This window comes from Erigeron canadensis, chromosome 3 (assembly GCF_010389155.1).
Source record: "Erigeron canadensis isolate Cc75 chromosome 3, C_canadensis_v1, whole genome shotgun sequence".
NCBI lineage: Eukaryota > Viridiplantae > Streptophyta > Magnoliopsida > Asterales > Asteraceae > Erigeron > Erigeron canadensis.
This window is the reverse complement of record NC_057763.1, coordinates 32,604,285-32,625,185: the sequence shown is the minus strand read 5'-3', so window position 1 is coordinate 32,625,185 and position 20,901 is coordinate 32,604,285. Positions and strand designations below refer to the sequence as shown.

Here is a 20,901-nt window from a genome sequence, read left to right as displayed (position 1 = left end):
AAAAATTGCATGGGTGTTCTTAAAATTTCATGCTCTTTCATTAGAGATGTCATTCGATATACTTTTAACGAATTTTTAAATCCAAGTACAGAATCTATACATTTGGCTATTACACTGTACGACTCTATCACTCCTGTTACCTGTTACTCTCCCTGCCGTATTGCGCGGGGGCGAGAGAAAAAGAAAGAAAGGTAAAAGCCCACAAAGCGGCATCAGCCCAAAAGATTAAAACTCACACGTCTCGTTCTTTCCCGGTTCCTAATTTAGCTCCACTGCAAAAATCCATCGCACCTGGCGCGCACACACAACCCCGGTCTAGTTTCTGATTCCGAACCATTTTCACAAATCAATCAAATCAACATTCTACAACAGAACAGGTACTAATATAATTATCATTTCTATATATTCTAGGGTTTTTTTATAAACTGATAATAATTATTGTTTATCTAGCTTATCTGTGCGTAAATTTCTATTTTTTTTTCTAGCTTACATATATGAAAATCTTCATTTTCGTTGTTTTATTTTGGAATTACTGATTTAAGATGTAATTATGAATATGTGTGATCTTTAATATGTGACATTTTAAATGGAATTTGTTTTTTTATTTAAATTTATTACTCCATCCCTCACAAAATATGTTTCGTTATTGTTCGAGGACGAGGTTGACCTTATTGCTGGTTTATGTTATTGAAATAAAAAATATATATATAAAAAAAATCAGCTAGTTTTTGAGAAGTTACCCATATACAAGCTCGATATCGATAAATTAAATACTTTAAACTCGAGCTCGAATAATATCATTTAAAAAAACTTGCTTTAGAGATCAATACCTCATAAAACCCAACTTAACTAAGCTTATTGGACTCCTTAAATCTGACTAGCTCGTTCGCCTCAAATGCTAACTGAGAGTTCGAATGAGCTGAGATCGATATCAAGTTATTAACCTTGGCTCGTGAAACTAATCTCACATTACCTCAGAATTGAAATTAAGGTTGCAGAAATCAACTGAGTTATATATATATATATATTTAGAACGGTGTGTTAGTTTGTTAGTGGTTCGAACCCTAGCAGTGACATCCAAGCGGGCAGTATGCTAGCGGTTGGAACCCGAAGGCACCCTTGGAGACCAAGGGTGCGATAACACGGCCCGCACGCATCCGAAGAGGTAAATGTCCGAGACCATGGGGAATTGAGATTCGATCCCAGGTCTCCCGGCCAACATCCCCTCCCCTAGAACCTGAGTTAAATAAATTATAATGGATAAAAGTGTCCTTTTAGTAAACTTAACATGTAATTTTTATCCTTTGAATTTTGTGTTTTTGTTTTTGTACACCGGACAGTTATTTTTGGTTCGGAAATGGCATTTTTTTGATGAAAATATGTAATGATCTTTGTGTCAGGTTTACGAAATAACTCATGGAACCTAGTCACACTCCCCATGGATCACACCACCAACACGACCACACTTGCGTGAGCTGCGGCGGGCCAACCGCCTTCCCACCACCACCATCATGGTCCGAGTCCTCCCCTCCGCCAGTGTACCGTCCCATCCGTGCTCCTGCAGTCAACCTTCCTCCCAACAATAACATCCAACAAACCATCATCCTCACACCAGTTCCACAAGCCCAAAAAGTCCAAGTCGTATCTCCACCTTACAACTTCCAAACCCCGACCAAAATGATCCATTCTGAAGATGACATTCGCCGTTTCCGTGACTCTACCACTTCCAAAAACTTCATTGGGTTTGTTGTTGCTCTCTCAGAATCCGCCCGTGGTCAAAAGATCTCTGACCCTTGTCACATGTCACCTGTAATCACTTCAATCGTTTCCACCCTCCAGATGCTAACTCATTTTGTTGATGAAATCCCACCTTTTGAACAATCTGCTCGGTATGGGAACCTTGCTTATCGAGACTGGCATAGTCGTATGACTGAAAATGCGGATTCCTTTATGCTGCAATTTCTTCCCGCTGATCTACATTCTGCGACAGTTGAGTTAACGCCTTATTTCACTGACAGTTTTGGTAATATGAGCCGCATAGACTATGGAACTGGACATGAGACCAACTTTGCTGCTTGGTTGTATTGTCTAGCAAGATTGGGGATCATTAACGAAAGTGACTATCCAGCCATTGTTTTAAGGGTTTTCGTGAAGTACCTTGAACTCATGCGGAGATTGCAGCTGGTTTATTCCTTGGAGCCGGCAGGTTCACATGGGGTTTGGGGGCTTGATGACTACCATTTTCTGCCTTTCATTTTCGGGTCTTCACAGTTGATAGATCACAAGTATATGAAGCCTAAGTCGATTCATAATGATGACATACTCGAGAATTTTTCACACGAGTATATGTATCTGCAGTGTATTGCATTTGTGAAGAAGGTTAAGACAGGTGGTTTATTTGCAGAGCACTCCCCCTTGTTGGATGATATTAGTGGCGTCCCTAACTGGAACAAGGTCAATAGTGGACTGCTCAAGATGTATAAACTGGAGGTTATGGAGAAAGTTCCGATTATGCAGCATTTCCTCTTTGGTTGGCTCATTAAGTGGGAGTAACAGGTTGAAGTTTTAGCTTTAGTTACTTAAAAGATGATTTTTATTATGTACTGCTGCCACATTGCATAACCTGCTGTTGTATTTGAATGATGCTGATATTACTTACTGCATCTTCTATCTATTTAGTAGCATGTTCCTATTGAAAAAGAGTTGTGAAGTTTTGAAATGCAGGAAGTACAGTTTTGATTAGCGAGTATTGAAATAGTTTAATTATTGCTTATAGTATGTTAGTAAACTGGATTTAAGTTTATTATTTGAAAGAAAATTGCTCTGAATGTTTTTCATTAACATTGGTTTGAAAAAGATTGGAAGTCTGCTAGAGGTTTTGGTAGCCTGGGATCCATATAAGTTGTGCTTCCGCTTCTGCAAGGCGTACGAGGTATGGTATGCTTACTCAGTTACTTGGACAATCGGACTTTTTGGGGAGTATTTTGCTCATAGTGTTGCCAAGCTGTGCAAAATGCCCAGTTTGTCAAGCAACTTACTGGAAGTTGTAGTTTAGACCCTCTAAATGATATAATAAGCTAAAAATGCATAAATTGCACACATGATTAAGATTCCTGGATCGTATTATATTTTGGTTCTAGGTGCATCAACTGTGATTAACAACCTTGGACTGGTATTAATTGTATCTTCCAGATTAGTTTCATGTGTGTTTAGATGACATGAGCAAATGTCAAGATGTGTTCTGAAGTGTTGTAAAAGTCTATGCATTATTAATATTACATGTTCTATTACGCGGCTAGGGCTTTAGGCATTGCGATTTTTTCGATTTAGGTGCTGATAATTGGTTAAGAATGGAGACCCCTAGTAAATCAAGGAATTTGTAAAGGCTAAATATCTAAAATTCGCTTTAGGTGGTTAAGATCGGGCTTCCCCATGACCCATGAACAGATGTTCAGATAGTTAACCATAATGGTCGTGATTAAGTAAGTAACTCACACGGCATACAAAGCTTAGAGCCTTAGAGTGGGGTTACTTATCAATCTACATGCGAAGCTGATCTGGGCCACATTACAATGTAAAAACTATTTGAACCGGAAAAATGAAGGCATGTTGTTTATTATAGTATCACATGCTGAGATTGTTACATTGGATAAATGTTGTTCGGTTTATGTTTCTAATTCGGATATAGGAGGTCAGGAGGAAAGAGAATGTAAAGTTTACATCACCTGATGCCCCTAGCAAGTTTGTTTGCGATACATATGTAAATCAGTTTAGGCTAGTGCTTAATGTCTAGTGAGATTTGGTATGGATTGAATTATGTATACAATAATGTTTAGGATTGAAATGATCTATTCTTGCGACTACTGATAACATGCTTAAAACCGTAAGATGCATGTATTTTGTAGTGCGGTTGCTAACTAGAGCTTTTGATATATCACTCGAGGTCTAGAATCTAAGTGTTCTGCAAAAACTACAACTGTTGATAGCTCTCAATTGCCCACATGCGTCATTTCCCTAACAAGTTTTTTGTTTGCTGCGCTTACTAATATCATGTATTGCTATAAATTTATACAATAAATTAGAATTCGATCATTACGAGATACAATGTAGCTGAGTTGGTAATGGATGATGACATCTTTGACACACATAGCACAAGGTCTCAGGATCAAGTCTAGACACCACCATGGTCCTAATCATTAAGTGAGTTAGATATACCCCTGAATTATGAATATGCCGATTGTGAGCTAGTTTGAGTTGACAATTATCAATTTTTGCCTCAAATAATGCTTGGTTAGATATAATGGTGGTTGTAACTTGGGGTGAATTGCAACACAGACTAATTTGGCTGATCAAAGGGCAATAATTGTAGTTGTAAACAGATAGCCCTTTATTGAGTCAGATAATGATCATGATACAAAGATTGAGTTTTCATTTTTCACATATTTTTATTTTAATAAGCTTCATTGACATGTTTACTTTTCTTGAAAGTTTGGTCAAATAATTCTGCATAAATCTCTTTTGCTTTTCACTGTTGAAATTGTTCTAAATAGTCAAAGTCGAATACTTTATCATATGGTGTTTTTTTACTTTCTCCTTTATATTTCCTTTTTTCCTTCTTTGTATTTCTTTTTAAAAAAACATAACATGCCCTGTTTTCTCTCGGAAGTCTATATCATATACATTGGTTAAAGAAAAGTAAAAACTATTACCTCTTTACAGTTGCTACGAATATGAATGATATAAAGTTACAATTAACTCTTTATAGTTAAAGGAATATATATGAATGATAAAAGATAAGTAAAGTAAGATGGGGATGTGCATTTATGTTTGGCTTTCAAATGAGGAAAGTTACAAAAAAAAAAAAAAGGGATGAGCAAATAGGATTTGCATTGTTATCTGACTTTCAAAAAAAAGGTTACACAAAAATAAATTGGAAAATAACAATGTGATGACGAAATTAAGATTCCAAATGATATGACTAAAGTTATAAGACAAACATATGATGGGTTTTCGAGAGTCTTAGGTCTCATCCTACACATGTATGGTTTGAGCATCGCATACTGCTCAATTGGATATTACTGTGGTGTTTCGAATGCTAATTACTAACCCGCTTTTTTAAAAAGAAGAAGTAGTCTACTAACCATAGTCTTAAGCTTAATTCAAAATAAAATGTTATACACGACACATGTATAATTATTTTACTGTGTGTTATTGATAAAGATAACAACATCCATTAGTTAGTAAATAATGAAAATCTGTAATATATGTAGTGATCTCTTTCCGATTTTCGGTTAGTATGTACTCAACTACTCATGAGTTGGAATATTTAATATTTAATAAAATCACCCACAACATATAATCTTTATTCTTTACGATGATGTAAAACAAGTTCGGCTCGCGAAAGTTACGAACATAATCGAACCTTATAAGTAAAAATTCTCAGATACTCTGTTATCACGAGACATATAATTTATTACCATAGATAAGAACCAGAATTTCAATGATAGATCAGTATTTTGACAAACTAAAAAAATAAGCGGATTGATCAAGTATCAGAATTCTTACTCCATCTAAGTTCGTCAAATTCAGGTTTGAACTAGTCCTTCTCGAGGCACGCACCACCCATCCAGCATTCCAAATCCAAGCCAAACCAATGCAATCAAGTTGAGTACATTTTTTCCCCTCCACTTATCAACTGATTCTATATAATAAGGTAACAAATTATGTATCTTTTTTTAACTAAAAAAGACTTTTTAACAAGTTTTATAATTAATTACTCTAAAGATCTTGATAAGAGCAGGAAAATCGTGGCTATTTATTTCGACCCTGCTCATGTTGTCTCAAAGTCACACACGCACACTAGGAGGTTCAACGAGTGTCAAATGGTTGATGTTTTTCTCATATTTTGGTTTGCACATGGCAAGCACATGTCATCTATGGTCATCCCCTGCGTCAGGCATTACACCCCAAATGGACTAGAATACCCGTTTAAACAAACACACCCCTTTTCCTTTTTAGTATTCCCCTTTTAGTTTACTTTTATTTTATTAAAAATAGGTAAATAACTATTTTTTTTCGAACGGCAGAAATATATTTGAATATAATAGGTAAATAACTCCTCTTTTATGTAACTGTACTAGTCTTTTATGTACTATCAAATATGTATAAAATGATTCAAAAGAACAACAAAGCTAATATCAAAACATTACAACAAAAAGAAATACATAACAACAAAAAAAGGGGTGTCTTTATTTCCAACGAAACTACGAACCCATCCCGCTTCTCTACCTCTCTAAAAATCATTGGCACTCAGTTGATCATGGGGTGTATAGTTGTGTAAAACTATGATGTGTTTGGCTTGTCACAACGTTTAAAAAGCTAAAAAGTGAGTATTAAAAAGTACAAAAACTAATAATTAAGTAGCCGTTAAAAGAGTGATTATAAACATGACTAATGAATGGGCTTATTTACTAAAGACCAGGTGCAAACACATATCCTGATCGCCTAAGATTTGAAGGAAAAAGAATTGTAGTATAACTCCTCATTTTGAAGTTTAATTATTTCATGTATTAGCTATAAAATCTTTATATGTCTTCGAATTCTTTTACTGCCATGGTGGGTCTCACTGGGTCATATGGAGTGGGTATCCAAAGTACTTTTAACGAACATCAGCTATAGGGGTGCTTATGTAATTTCACTCATCACACCTGTCACAACTCACAATCTTAAAACAAATCACAACAACACGTACATATATTCAACAAACTCATATGTCACGGTCAAACCTACACACTTACAATTTTCTATATACGTACACACATACACAGCATCTTAATTCTCCGGTGATCAGCCTGCAGTTTTCTCATAAAGTAATAACACTATATACTATAAGTTTATAATTTATTTATGTACGAGTACATTTTTTTATTTTTGTTGCTGAAAATTAATGAGCTACATTTATGATGATAAAGTGACAAAACAATTTTTTTGAATCACATTAATTCGGATGCTCTACATGATTTAATAAGGTACCAGGTGCAGTTAGTTAAGAAGAATGACAGCGGGAACGACGAGGATGCCAACATGGAAGGAGAGGGAGAATAATAAGAGGAGAGAAAGGAGAAGGAGAGCCATCGCTGCCAAAATATTCATGGGTTTACGAATCTTCGGAAATTATAAGCTCCCTAAGCATTGTGATAATAATGAGGTTCTCAAAGCGCTCGCTGATGAGGCCGGTTGGACCGTCGAACCCGATGGAACAACTTACCGCAAGGTAATTAATTAATTAATTAATTAGTAGAGTTGATTGTGCCATGGATTTCGCCGGCCGGTAATCAGAGCTGAAGTTACAAAGTAGGCCTGGCTAGCTACTGAACACACTTAAAGGTTTTTTTAACCACTAGACTAGATGTTACTGTACTTTATTCATCCTACAGTACTACCTCATATATTACTCACATAAGTATTTTACCACCCTTTAGATATTTGTAAGATAAAACGTTTAGTTTCGTGTATATTGAATAATAATATACAATTATACACAATAACAATAATGTATAACCAGAAATATAAATAAAATTTTTAATATACGACTAAAGGTTGTTATATGTACATGGATAATGATAAATCAACTTACTTGGTGTGCTTAAAGATGTGCCTAATTGTAAGATGATGACATGTGGAAAAATCAGGGGGCAAGATTAGAAAAGAGAATTAGTGGAATCCACATGTCAAATTCTTAAAGTTTTAGGCATATCTTTAGGCACACCAATTAGGTTGATTAATCATTTTCCTATGTACATATCAATTTCCATAGAAAAAAGTGAGTATGAGGCTGTTATGCACGCAACTTGGATGAAAAACTCCTTACATACTAATATTTTAATATTTTGAATAAATACTTAGTCCCATGATTTTGTGGGTTCTTAAATAACCCTTTCTCTTTTTATATAATATATTCCTCTTTATATATATATATATATATATATTCCTTCCTAACAATATAATATAAACTGACATGTATATATAGTTTTTTCTAGCTCATTTCAGAATTTAGGACTTTACTGGTCAGAATGGGTTAGCTTAGCTTACCATACATACATTGCTTTAATCAGTATTTCTGACGGTCATCACTCTCCGGTCGGGACTTGCATGACTTTTTTGATCATTTTCTTAGCTTTCTTTTGTATGGAAGCACAAATCTCTAGATTCCCTTTAGTGGATTAAAAAAAAAATAATACCCTCAAAAGACTATAGTACCCCTTTCAACAGATGTGTGACAATGAAAATTTTACGAGTATTTTAAACGGCAAATTTATCAAGCCAACTAAACATCGGCTAAAAATGTTAAATGTGATAAATTTGATATACTTACAAACATGTCTAAAAATTTGATGCTAATATTTGACATGATCAAAGGTGAAAATTAAACCAAAGAATGAACGAAAATTTATGTATTATCCATTGAATGTTTCGGACATGTTTTTACACATGCATATAGTCATATAGATCATTCGGTATGTGTCATGTTGGTACTATTATATACACAGCAAATTAAACCGAAACAATGAACTCAGTCTCTTCCTTCTACCAGAGTTGAAATTCTCATTTCTGGGCTAGCTAATCTTTCTTTAATGATTTCTTTTGTACGAGTACATTTCTCTGCACTTACAATTTTCAGCCTTCTGAATAGCTAGTTTGTTAAATATGTTGCAATTTTCATTAGGTATACGTATAGTACTTCTATTTGTGTGTCATCTTATAATGATGGGCTTGGTACTCGCTCTTCAAACTCCATATTAGTGGGCTACATTCACGTTCCCATTTCCGCATTGCAAAACTTTAACCATCGAGTATTTTGGACATAATAACAACTCAAAATGGAAAAGCATTTGTTGCTAAAGCACGAGTTAATGGTTTAATGACAATCTAACTTTTGGAGATAAAATGCATTTACAACACAATTTAGTGACTTTCAACCCGTTCTCTATTTTACCCATTTGACCCTTTTAGAGGTAGGAGATGATCCGAATGACCCATTCATTCATTTGGAAATGAGTCAAAATTGGCACGTCTAGGAATTTACCATAATTCTGCATGTAATCTTGTTTCACTATCTTCAGGGATGCAAGCCTTTGGAGCCAACAGAAATAGGTGGATCCGCATCAGCAAGCCCGTGCTCATCATACCAGCCGAGCCCTTATGCTTCCTATCACCCAAGCCCACCGTCTTCTTCCATTGCGAGCCCATCCTCCTCTTATGCACCCAATGCACACCCTGATTCACTCATACCATGGCTCAAGAATCTTTCCTCTTCATCCTCATCATCTTCACACTCTACCAAACTTCCACATTTTTACATCCATGCTGGATCCATTAGTGCACCTGTTACTCCACCCATGAGCTCTCCTACGGCTCGATCCCCTACACGTATCAAAACTAACGACATATGGGGTGCAACTAACTCTGAATGGTTCTCTGGAATTCGTCCTACGTCACCAACTTTTAATCTTGTAGCTTCGAATCCATTTGGATTTAAGGAAGCAGGTATGTCTTTTGGTGCATCAAGGATGTGGACTCCTGGACAAAGTGGAAACTGCTCTCCTGTAATTCCTTCAGGGTTTGATAACAATGCTGACATCCCAATGGCGGAAATAGTTTCTGACGAATTTGCGTTTGGTTGCAATACTGGTGGGAGGGTGAAGCCATGGGAAGGAGAAAAGATCCATGAGGTTTTTGGGTCTGATGATCTTGAGCTTACTCTTGGGAGTTCAAAAACTAGGTATGTTGATATGGACATTCTGATTCAGTAAACACCCATTTTTCTTGTTGAATTACTCTAAACTTTACCGGTTTGGTGGGTTGGGTAATGGGTCAAAGCCGGGTTGGGTTGACATGATTTTAAGACCATATTTAGAAACTTTATAAATAGTTCGGGTGCTGAATATTGTGACAAAATAGTTATAGTTTCAATAGTAATCTATTGCAGTAAAATGGTATAGCAGATTTTATGTATCAAAATAACACTTTGGAGGACTTTTGATCTGTTTGAACCATTTCAAGCTAGTTTTAATTTTCTTTTTACCCATTTGGCCCATCAAAAAACATGTCGTAACCTAAATTAATCCCATCATAGATAATTAGATCGAATTCACCACCTATAGATAGACAGATAAATAACTTACTGTTATAGGTGTCGTCTAGCTTTTAATATCCATCTGAACTTTGTTTCTTGCAGATAAAAGGCAATACGGAGACGAAGTCACCTAATGACTGATAGTCTTGGTAAAGTGTTCGAATAGATGGATCAATCAACTCAATTACTTAAGTTTTGTTCCTCGATTTACGTTTTCCATGTAAAGTATGTTCCCAAATAAATTTACGTAATGTCGTAATCCATGCATCTTAAGATGTGTTTTCTAAAGAGTATATGTTAAGTTTATTAAATGAACTACTACAAATGCAACATGTAATATGACCCTCGATGCAACTGACTTGATATGGTTGGAGGAAACTACTGCTGATACTAATAGGACATGTAGGCATTTATTCGTCTCATGAATATGTGAAGCAGAGAGAATCTTGAACAATTGTTGATATTTCATGAACACCTGTTAAAGCATGTTATTTCGAGTTAATGGAAAAAGTGGAGGCAGAAAAGAGTACAAGTCTTTCAACGGCATTATGATCAGCTTTTTGGCCATCACAATTGCATGAAGACTAGTACAGTTATCCATCACTCCTCAAATTTAAGAAAACAAGCTGGAAGTGAAGATGAGACGGTTTGCCGATAAGCTGGAGAAGAATGATCACATCACATGAAGATTGAGGACCATCCATGTGAATATGTGATGCTAGCAACAAACTAAGGGAAACATGCTAGCATCTTGTTTATGTTTATGCCTATTCTAGGAACTTAATGTCATATATGCTTTATTATTTCAAGTTTAGTTGTATTTTTCATTAAATAATTGTCAATTATTTATGTTACCCAAATCATCAAAATTTCACAATACAACAATAAACATCAAGTTTACTTAAAAGAATATGGATGTGGATGTTGGCATGACTTCACCTGATTACGGATTCATTGTCATTCGTGATAATTCATTAATTCGACTTGGGGATCTGATAGAAAATAAACCTACTTGTGAATAAAGGGTAACATCCCGCAAAAATACTCAATTTTCTATTTCTATATTCTTTACTTTGAGAGCTTAGTTTGCAGTTTTGGTCGACTAAACATATATCATTCAGTTTCATATAAGCAGTTGTCTCAGATGATTAAGGAACAATGGAAGCTGAGGAAAGAATGTGCCCTGATGATCTTAATAAGCAAATCTATGCAAAAACATGTGCAGTTAAATATAACTATAATTCAAACAAACATATACGAGTAATACATAGTCCCATTTAAAATGTCCTATTTTGAATATTCAAAGTCTTAATTTTTAAACTTTGAACTTAAATATTTTTTTTGTGTTATATAAACTTTATGAAAGTTATACCAAATGAAAATACTAGTAAAACACAATCAGTTTATGTAAGTTTCATCAAGTATTATTTAACACAAAGAAAACTATTTAAGGTCAAAGCTGGAAAAGTTAAACTTTGAAAATTCAAAACATAGACACTTCTAATGGGACGGTAATTTGTACAATTTTACTATGTAAATGAAGAAACCATCATTAAGCTTGCAAATTCATACATTGGAGTCATAATCAGGAAGCAACTTCTTTTCAGAATTTGAACTTTCCTTCGACTCATCATTATAGATTGATGAATCTACCCATGGACCATCAGTCGAGATGCTCCTACGACCAAGACTGTCTGCTGAGATAGTGGAGACTTGTGTCTGACTGTCATGTGACAACATCTCAAAGGCTTTGAACCTCATATCGGGGTTCCCTGCAACACTTTTGATCAATGGTGGCTGAACGGGGATTTTACCTTCTAGCATTTGGACCACCGCTGACATCTTTGGTCTAAGAGTTGGAGATGGATTGGTACATAAGAGGGATAAGTTCAGCATGGTCATTGCCTCATCTTTGGAGTACTTACCAAGACCAGGATCCACTAGTTCTAAAAGACTCCCCTGCTCTTGTAGGACATATGCCTTCACAAGAAAAATGAAAGTTATCAGTGATAACTAATGCGTCGGCTTGAGTTGTTTTTATTCTCACGGTCAATAATATAAACTTGGCTAAAAGAGGAAAAAGTCAAACGGGTTGAGAAAGTCTATATTAAGCGATTCAACTTCCCCAGTTGCTATAAAATAAATAAAGAACTATTCAATATGTTTTTGCAGTCCTCTCTAGCTGGACTATACTAACACGTTACATGTTACATTCCCGATTTCCCGTCTTGCCCTTTAAACTTCAGAAATAATACTACTAACAGTTTGAGAGATTAAACTTACCCAATCAAGAAGGTAAACAAACTCCTCTTTTGGCCTGTAATTTGTATTGCTTTTCCCACTGACGATCTCTAATAAAACAACTCCAAAGCTGTAAACATCGGCTTTATCTGTCAAGTATCCTCTCATTGCATATTCTGGAGCCATATACCCTCTACAAATTTACACCTCAAACGTTGTAGTTAAAACCAGGTCTAGAAATTCAAGTAGAAGTGTAAGAAAAATGAGAAATAGAATCATAAGGGCTCACATTGTTCCAGCAATTCTAGTGCTTATATGAGTATTCTCCTCTTCATCGAGTTTTGCCAAACCAAAATCAGATATCTTGGCGTTAAGATCCTTGTCTAAAAGCACATTGGTGGCCTTTATGTCTCTATGAACTATTTTCAACCTTGACTCCTCGTGGAGATAGGCTAAGCCCCTTGCGATTCCCATACATATCTTCTTTCTTCTTGACCAGTCCAAATTGAGCTTCTGGTCCTCACGGCCTATACAGAATAACAGATTGTAATTCTTCTTCCCAAACATATATCGACACGGGAAATAGCTGATAGTATTTACCAAAAAGGGCACGCGCGAGACTGTTATTTATCAGGTATTCATATACAAGGAGCAACTCTTTTCCTTCAATACAGCAGCCATAAAGCTTAACAAGATTTGGGTGCTGTAAAGCGGATATCATGCCTATTTCTGTGACAAATTCACGGTTCCCTTGTTTTGATCTGGCAGATAATTGCTTCACAGCAATCTCAGATCCATCTGTAAGTACACCCTGCAGATAAATATAACTATTATATAACCACCTCAAAGATACATGTAAGCAAAATCTTCATGTTCCGGGTGATTATGTTTACCTTGTAAACTGGTCCGAACCCTCCTTCACCGATCTTATTAGCAGGATCAAAGTTATTAGTAGCAGATTTGATTTGTCTTAGACTAAAATAACCCGTTTGTAATTCGAGTGCGCGAAGCTCTGTGACAGGGATAATGATTAGAAGAAGCTAGAATTGGAAAGTACATTAAAAAGATAAAAACATACAAGAACTAGACGTGGCAATTTTGGTCCAATTATTTTTGAATGGGTCATTGGGTCTTTTATCCTATAACAGGTCAAACAGAAAATTTTGCTAAAACAGAAATGTGTCAAATGGATTGAAAATCTTTAGTATCTTCAATGCAATATCACTTCCTAAATCTTCTTTCTAATTGTTATTATTATGGAGAAAAAGTGCTTATGGTTCAAGCTAATACAGCCTATTTCAACCCACACTAAAAAGGACTGGTACAACACGACATTTTGCCATTTACCCATCCCACCCATTTTGCAACCTCTAAAAACTGCTAACCCAAACCTAAAATCTTGTAAATATTGTTCTTACCTTTATCTTCTTTGTCTCCTCCTATATAACCTCTCCACCAAAGTAAAGCTAAGATTAGCCCAATAAATGCGCATGAACCAACCACAATTCCAGCTATAGTTCCAGCAGAAAGTCCTCCTCCTGTACTGACGTCAAAGTCTGCAAGAAGGGGTAGTAAGTAGGTTATACTTAGCTCCAAAAAGTATGAAAATTGATAATAGAACAACAAAATAGAAAGATTATACTGACTTGGTGTTATTGTGATAGCGGATAGAAGAGGTCCATATACACCTCGGTCAGGAATTGCGGTAGTTCCCTTCCCTGCCCAGTACAAGTGGATGTCGATAGTGCTACCATCAACGATAACATTATCAAAATCTCTGTAGATACCCCTGCCAGAACCATTAGCTTCTTGCATGATGTTAAAGTCTTTCAATCGCGGAACCCCCTACGTGAAAACCAAGTAACTTTGTTACTAGTTCTCAATGTCAAACGCAAAGTCTAAACAAAAACAAGTCAATTGCATAAAGGGACATGAGATTTTGGTTAATATATGCTTTGATTACCAACTTTGTGTGTACTCACAAAATGGCTCAAACTTCCCCAACTAGTTCATTAAGGGTTTTAAGTTGATGAATCTTATTTCTTTTTTATCTTGGCCTCTTACGAGCTTGGGTGATCCCACCCACTTTGAGAGCAAAATAATCCCAAGCCAAGAGTCATAGCGGGTGACCTCTATGGCCACTAGGAAGTTTAAGCTAAGGATAGAACTTGTGACCTCTAAATTGAGAGGCACAAGTCCTTGCCAATGGACCACCACCTCAGTTGGTCAATATTTCAGGTGCCTTTTCAAGAAACTAAAAGATAACAGGGTGAAAGTTATCTCAGCTTCCACGTCACAGGTGATCAGACCAAAGTCCGTTACATTAATCATACAATTTTCCAAAATAAAAAACTTGCATGTCACTTACTTGGATTGATACATCAAAATAACGTCTTCCCAGACTACTATATGTCATGTCCTCAGTGTAACTTATTTCAGCAAAGTGCAGTCTCACTTTATAACTCCCTTTTCGCATACACAGTCCAAAGTACCTCAGTGAAGCGGGAGAAAAACGAGCTGTATTATATATTTCTCCACCTGTCACATTTGTTCTGCTGCTTGCAACAAATGGAGCACTATCAGTGCCCATGAAATTACCATTGGTGCTGTAAGCCCATCGTTCCTGACTAGCATAAAAGTAAGATTGCTCGTTGGTTAAATCTTCCTCGTATTCATTTCCTTCAAAGTCTGTTCTGATTCCACCACAATTAATAAACAAAGAGTAACCTGCAATGTAAGATGCAATTGTGAAGAAATTAAGAGATAGGAAAACTTAATGTAGAGGTGGCAATTTAACCGGTTCGCTTATAAACGGTGAAATTCAGGTTTGTTTTATCTCCAAGGGTTAAAATGAAGAAAAGCAAAACAAATTGAAACGCGAGGAAAGCACCCAAGTTACATCGCGTTATTTCAATACCAAGATCATTAATATAATACTTGAATTACTGTAATACATTATTTTCTAACAAAAAACTAAAAAGTGGACAAAAAGTGTTAGCCGGCAAACCCATCCCGTTAAGCTAGAAGATTAAATTTCCTGTTTCAGTCCAAACCAATGTGAACTTGTTACTCCACTTAACCCACCATTCATTTCGCCACCTCTACTAGAAACAGAAAGGAAATGCTTATTTTGTTAGCCTTACGTTCAGGGTTTCTGCTACAAGTAAGTTGGTCCGACAAACACCAAGAATCCCTACAAAATAATTTCCGTTAGGCGACATCAGAGTAAATAATTCAACAGTGCTCTGTGTGTCTGTGTGTGTAATTGGTGATAGGACATACCTATTGTTTTCAGCTGAAGGTGAGAGGGCTGAAAGAAGATTCCTGTAGTACCAAGTAATAAGCAATAATTAATAGCATGCTCTAAAATAGAAAAGAGGGGTTTAAATGGAAATAAAAAGAACTTACAGGCTAGATGACTGACAAGTCCTCGGTTGAGTTCGTGTAAAATTGTTGTACGACAGGTCACTGCAACAAAATGTCATTAAAATGTCATTTACTGACAAAATATGGCATTAAAATAAAAGTTAAGGGTGATCAATTACATCTTTTCTTTGTTGCTAAATACCCATCCAGGTATCTCTCCAGAGAGTGAGTTGTTATTCAGGAACCTACATCCATGGACAAAAGTCAATCTTATATTTCACTGTAAAATAATGGAATGTGAAATGTAGTGTATGCAGGTGTAACATGCTGCTTACAAGGTCTCAAAGCTTATTCTCTGAATCGAATCAGGTATTGGTCCAGTCAGTTGATTGAAACTCAGGTCTCTGCAGACACAAATTATAGTTTAGATGAATATAAGAGTGTGGATCATGTGGAAGAAACAAAGTTACAATATTGAGTCAAAATCTCAAATAAATTTTTTATTATAAGCTTAGTATATAGACTTACAAGTTCTTCACAGAACTCATCTGTCCTATGTATTCGGGTATTGAACCAGTAAGCAAACAATTTCTCAGGAAGCTGCAGGAAAAGTGTATTTAGAACACATTAGCATGCTAACTAATAAATTTCACTCCCTCACATAGCTATGTAATTAACTCACAGTCGCTGCATATTTGTCATATTTTGCAGATTTGGAAATCTCGTATTTGACGATCCAGCCAAATCGCTTATCCTCCTGATGACCATAACACATACATAAAGTAAGTTCAAGTCTCAAATCCATTACCACCACATTTCTTGATGAAACTCAACAAACATAATGTGCTTACAATTCCTTCAAATTGGTCAACAAAGATATTGTAGAAGGAATTGGTCCTTCCATTGAAGTTCCTTGCAAATCACTGCACATTAGATTATGTAATTAAAAACTTGTGAAGATTTAACTGTCAACAACAACAAAAAAAAAAAAACAGTACTCACAGTCTCTCGAGTTTTGTCCAGTTCCCGATAAAATCAGGTATTCTCCCAGATAATGAACTCCCATCCATCCGACTGCAAGAAGAGTAAAAGACTCAAAATTTTATATACATTTGAATGAATCACTATTTCACTGCCTGGGTCAAAAGAAACAAAATATAGACCTCTATGACTTACAAATCTGTTAAGTTGGTCAGCTTTCCATACGACTCCGGTATGGTTCCTGTAAAGTTATTTGCAGAAGCAAGACTGCAAGAAAAACCATCAGCAGTTTAAAAATGCAGATACTACAAAAGAAAAACATGACATTGCTTGAAATTGTACAAGTGGACATGAATCTTACAATCTTCTCAAGCGAGTCAAACGTCCAATACTTTGAGGAAGTGGCCCTCCAAGCAAATTGTCTTCTATGACTCTGTTATAGAGGTCAAAGTTATAAAAACCAAAAAAAGGTGTCACATTTGATAGACCTGTAAGGTAAAGGGTCTCTACTTACAGCTCCTCAAGTGTAGAAATATCGCCTATTACTTCAGGTATGGGACCACTGATGCGGTTCCCCAAAAGGCTCCTGAAATGAAAATAAGTGTCAAGAGGACATACACCATGTCTCAGTTAAAGTTCAGAAAACTTGAAGCAAGGAGTAAGTCTTACATAAAGTTAATACGAAGTTGACCAAAACGTGCAGGAATAGTGCCATTGATATAGTTGCGAGACAGCTCTCTGTTTACCAGTATAAATTCAACTGATGTCATTTTCGAGTGCCCATGTAATTGATAAGACTATACTTATATACCACAATTTTGAATTCATTGCAGCTTAGAAATTGAATGAAGTAAAAAAGAGGGAGAGAAGAAACTACTACTTACATTTCTTGCAGAAAAGTGAGATTTGCAAACTCTTCAGGCAAAGTTCCTGTCAAATTGAGCCCTTTTAACTGTCTGCAATTTTATAAATATGATTAGTGCTAATATGGAAAGGAAACCATCCTAAATACTCTTATAAATATTGATGGTAATGGACTAATGGTTGATGGAAGTAAATGCAATCTGGTTCAATTTGGAAAAAGATGTACAGATAGACAGTTCCTTACATGTTTGTTATGTGGCAAACAGTGCTGTTACAGTTACAAGTTACATTGCTACCGTAATCAAGAAGCCCCCGTCTGTTCAGAGAAATTGTGTCATTAAGTCCTGTACCTGAGATGCATGAATCTCTAGCAGGTTGCCAACCGCTATATTGTAGCTTTGAGGCTATTGTCTGAAGTGCCTCAACTATAACATACATAAAGAGTTATAAATAAATTGCCATAACACCGGGGTTAACTGGTTAAGTGCCTCAACTATATCAAAGCTATTCATGTTTCGCTATATTGTGTATCTAGCTTTCAAATCGTCTATTGTATCCATCAAAGTTTCAATTAATCCATGTTAATTTTTGTATCCAGTTACCTCTTTATCGGTAACAAGTATTTTGTTTTGCTTACATGACATACGTACGTATATGTTGCCATGTCTTGAAAAACGACCACATGGATGGTTTACAAGTTACGAGTAATATAAGATCAGATACCGAGATACGTACATATAACAAGTTTACACAGTTTGATACATACAATAAGATGGGTTAAATTCATTTAGATGAACTTAGTAGTACTGATGTGTAGTATATAAATTAATCAATTTCAAGCGACCGAGCAAAAGTGCTTTATTATTGATCATTTACTAATCATCCTTATAACAACCAAATAAACAAACTTAATGATATAATAATCTCGGAATTTCTAGAAAAGACTAAGTTGATTTCTTATTGTAATGTTCGTTATACAAATTCAGAAACTATGTGCATGGTCATTGGTCAATAACTTAAGTTCATATAGACACGGTTTTATTAGTTAATTAATTTGTAGATTAGTACAGGTCAAATTAAAACTTGTTATAGTCAAACATAACACACACACACACACGTGATAGGGGACCACGAGCTAAGCACAAAGTCAGAAAAGATAATATTTGCAGAGTTTGCATGGTTGACCAAAACAACACGTCAAAGTGTCAAATCCATATATATATATCCATTCTGCCATACACATTCATAAATCTAATTTATTGGCTAGTATTAAATGCATTGAGATGCCACTAGCTAGCCAATTGGGCATCGTGATATAGTCAGATTCTGATTAAAAAAATCAGGTGTCAATAATTTCAAACCAACCCTTTCAAACATTAGCTAGGAGCTTGAAAGAGTAGCATTACTGATCACGCGGAAAAAAAAGGTTGTAGTATTGACTGTTGCCAAATCGAAAACCAACAACTTGTTATACGTATTGGATCACCGTGATAGCTACCACTTTGAGAAAAGTAGAACAAAAACGTCACTGTCACTGTCCAAAGTAATGAAGTATGGTGCCACAATGAAAATACAACCTTAACAATCAAGAAAATACAATACCATCAATAGTAGCATACAACAAACCTATTCATTTTTCATAGTTCAAAAAAACAATTATTTTACGCTTTGACATATACATCGTTTTATAAGAAAATATAAAAACTAAGTTAATTATATCGCCATTTTTTTCAGGGCTAATTATCCAAAAAATCGTCTCTTTTTAACCATTTTGCCATTATTTTATGTTTTAATTACCCAACGAATTTTTAAATTTTGTTTTTCTTAACCATGTAATTTGAATAGAAAAAAAAAACAGTAAAATCTTGTAAAGCTTGATATAACATGTCATGATGCTTTAGCTTGTAAACTAAACACGTCCATTCTAGCTATAAAAGTTGTCCAATTACAAAAAAGGCTATAGTCTAAGAAAGCTCAATAACTAGGTAGGATGATATATTATTTAATAAAACCATAAATGAAATATACACAGTATTATTTACAAACGGGCCTATCATAGCTGACTTGGTATGGAATCACGTTATCAAAAAGCTCAATAATTTTCAAGGCCGACTTAAATAGAGAAGCAAGTTGGAATAAACTCATGGGCCCCACTTTCGAATATCTACTTATGTTATTACGAGTATTTGTCATTGATGTTAACTTTTATAAACTAAAAATTTAGACCATGATCAATATATATCTAAAACTTTCATAAACTAATAACTTTTATATTATGTTTCTGATAAATATATATTCAACCATGATTAAGGCGGCATGGTATATGTATGTATTATACTTAGTGTTGTTATCATCATCAAAAGTATATTGATGTATTATATTTTAAGTGTTGTTATCATCTAAAGTATATTGAAATAGTCAAAAGACATAATTAAAACATGTGAAAGCATAGTTCTGGCTGCTAGTAATACTTATGTTACATACTGATATTTTCATCATCGAAAATTTAACATGTATATTTAATAAATTTCCAGAGGCAAAATAAGGTTTTTTTTTTTTTCCATTCCTATATTTTTCCTTAGAACATATGTAATATACATTGTAAATTTTTTTCTCTAAAAAAATGAAAAAACACACCTTACTCTGTAATAAACTATTTTACTGCTAATTCTATAAAAAGCCAAAACATATAATCAGAGATTCTATAACAAAACTTTTGTCACATTCCCCCCTCAATCAACAATACTTCCAAAAACACAAAAATTCAAAAATCAAATAACACACAAAATTTATCCATAAATAATAATCCATTCATATTTTTTTTTTTAAAAATACTCTCTTTTTTTTTTATTCTCTAAAAGGCAAACAAAGATAGTTTCAACATGAGAACATGATCATCCTATTATTTCTATTCAGACATCCTTAAGTCTGAGGTTCTGATGAAATTCGGTGAATTAGTACTATGTAATCCCAAACTTAATGAATGTAAAAAAAATACGAGTATAGTAGTAGAAATTGAGAAACACTAGTGTAGGTACCTTCTTCAAGAGGCAGAAGTTGAGCGGCAGATCTAATATCACGAAAACTTATAGATACAAACATTACATATATCATCATCATCAATAATTTTAACTTCAATCCATCCATACTTTATGCGTGCTTAACTAACTCGATGAAAGCGGTTACAAGTGTAACTAACTGTGTGTAAAAAAGATGAGGTATGGTCGGAAATAAGACCGGCGGTTACTGTTTGGTTTCTTTAAATAGATAGAGAGAAAATACAGAGGGAAAGGAAAAACAAACTAAAATGGCAT

General features: G+C 35.0%; 3 protein-coding genes across 4 annotated transcripts; 2 read left to right on the top strand and 1 right to left on the bottom strand.

Moving 5' to 3' along the window:
• The first annotated feature begins 195 nt into the window (after positions 1-195).
• LOC122592871 (serine/threonine-protein phosphatase 2A activator) lies at positions 196-2,742 on the top strand. The gene is made up of 2 exons (XM_043765190.1): positions 196-377; positions 1,401-2,742. Exon 2 carries the CDS (start codon positions 1,417-1,419, stop codon positions 2,551-2,553), a length of 1,137 nt encoding a protein of 378 aa, XP_043621125.1. The 5' UTR covers positions 196-377; positions 1,401-1,416; the 3' UTR covers positions 2,554-2,742.
• A 4,044-nt stretch (positions 2,743-6,786) lies between these two features.
• On the top strand, positions 6,787-10,944 carry LOC122593676 (BES1/BZR1 homolog protein 4-like). Of its 2 annotated transcripts, none has more exons than XM_043766117.1 (4): positions 6,787-6,869; positions 7,036-7,273; positions 9,123-9,781; positions 10,238-10,944. In XM_043766117.1, exons 2-4 carry the CDS (start codon positions 7,055-7,057, stop codon positions 10,239-10,241), a joined length of 882 nt encoding a protein of 293 aa, XP_043622052.1. In that variant the 5' UTR covers positions 6,787-6,869; positions 7,036-7,054; the 3' UTR covers positions 10,242-10,944. The 2 variants fall into 2 exon arrangements, with proteins under 2 accessions (XP_043622052.1, XP_043622051.1); XM_043766116.1 differs by having other exon boundaries at positions 7,029-7,273.
• Positions 10,945-11,537: 593 nt separating this feature from the next.
• On the bottom strand, positions 11,538-20,901 carry LOC122590847 (probable LRR receptor-like serine/threonine-protein kinase At1g53430). The gene is made up of 24 exons (XM_043763022.1): positions 20,626-20,901; positions 17,832-18,012; positions 17,608-17,679; positions 17,393-17,461; positions 17,238-17,309; positions 17,085-17,156; positions 16,919-16,990; positions 16,745-16,816; positions 16,594-16,665; positions 16,425-16,499; positions 16,271-16,342; positions 16,078-16,146; positions 15,922-15,987; positions 15,785-15,844; positions 15,659-15,700; positions 15,520-15,569; positions 14,745-15,103; positions 14,023-14,221; positions 13,795-13,932; positions 13,270-13,388; positions 12,977-13,187; positions 12,666-12,903; positions 12,419-12,569; positions 11,538-12,115 (listed from the first exon to the last, which is right to left on the bottom strand). Exons 1-24 carry the CDS (start codon positions 20,732-20,734, stop codon positions 11,702-11,704), a joined length of 3,054 nt encoding a protein of 1,017 aa, XP_043618957.1. The 5' UTR covers positions 20,735-20,901; the 3' UTR covers positions 11,538-11,701.

Coding starts and splice junctions, on each gene's coding strand:
- LOC122592871 (XM_043765190.1), top strand. CDS start 1,417: ATGGAACCTAGTCACACTCCCCATGGATCACACCACCAACACGACCAC.
- LOC122593676 (XM_043766117.1), top strand. CDS start 7,055: ATGACAGCGGGAACGACGAGGATGCCAACATGGAAGGAGAGGGAGAAT. Junction 7,274..9,122: donor ATGGAACAACTTACCGCAAG/GTAATTAATTAA, acceptor CACTATCTTCAG/GGATGCAAGCCTTTGGAGCC.
- LOC122590847 (XM_043763022.1), bottom strand. CDS start 20,734: ATGGATGGATTGAAGTTAAAATTATTGATGATGATGATATATGTAATG. Junction 14,222..14,744: donor ATTTTGATGTATCAATCCAA/GTAAGTGACATG, acceptor GTTTTCACGTAG/GGGGTTCCGCGATTGAAAGA. Junction 13,188..13,269: donor GGTTCGGACCAGTTTACAAG/GTAAACATAATC, acceptor ATTTATCTGCAG/GGTGTACTTACAGATGGATC.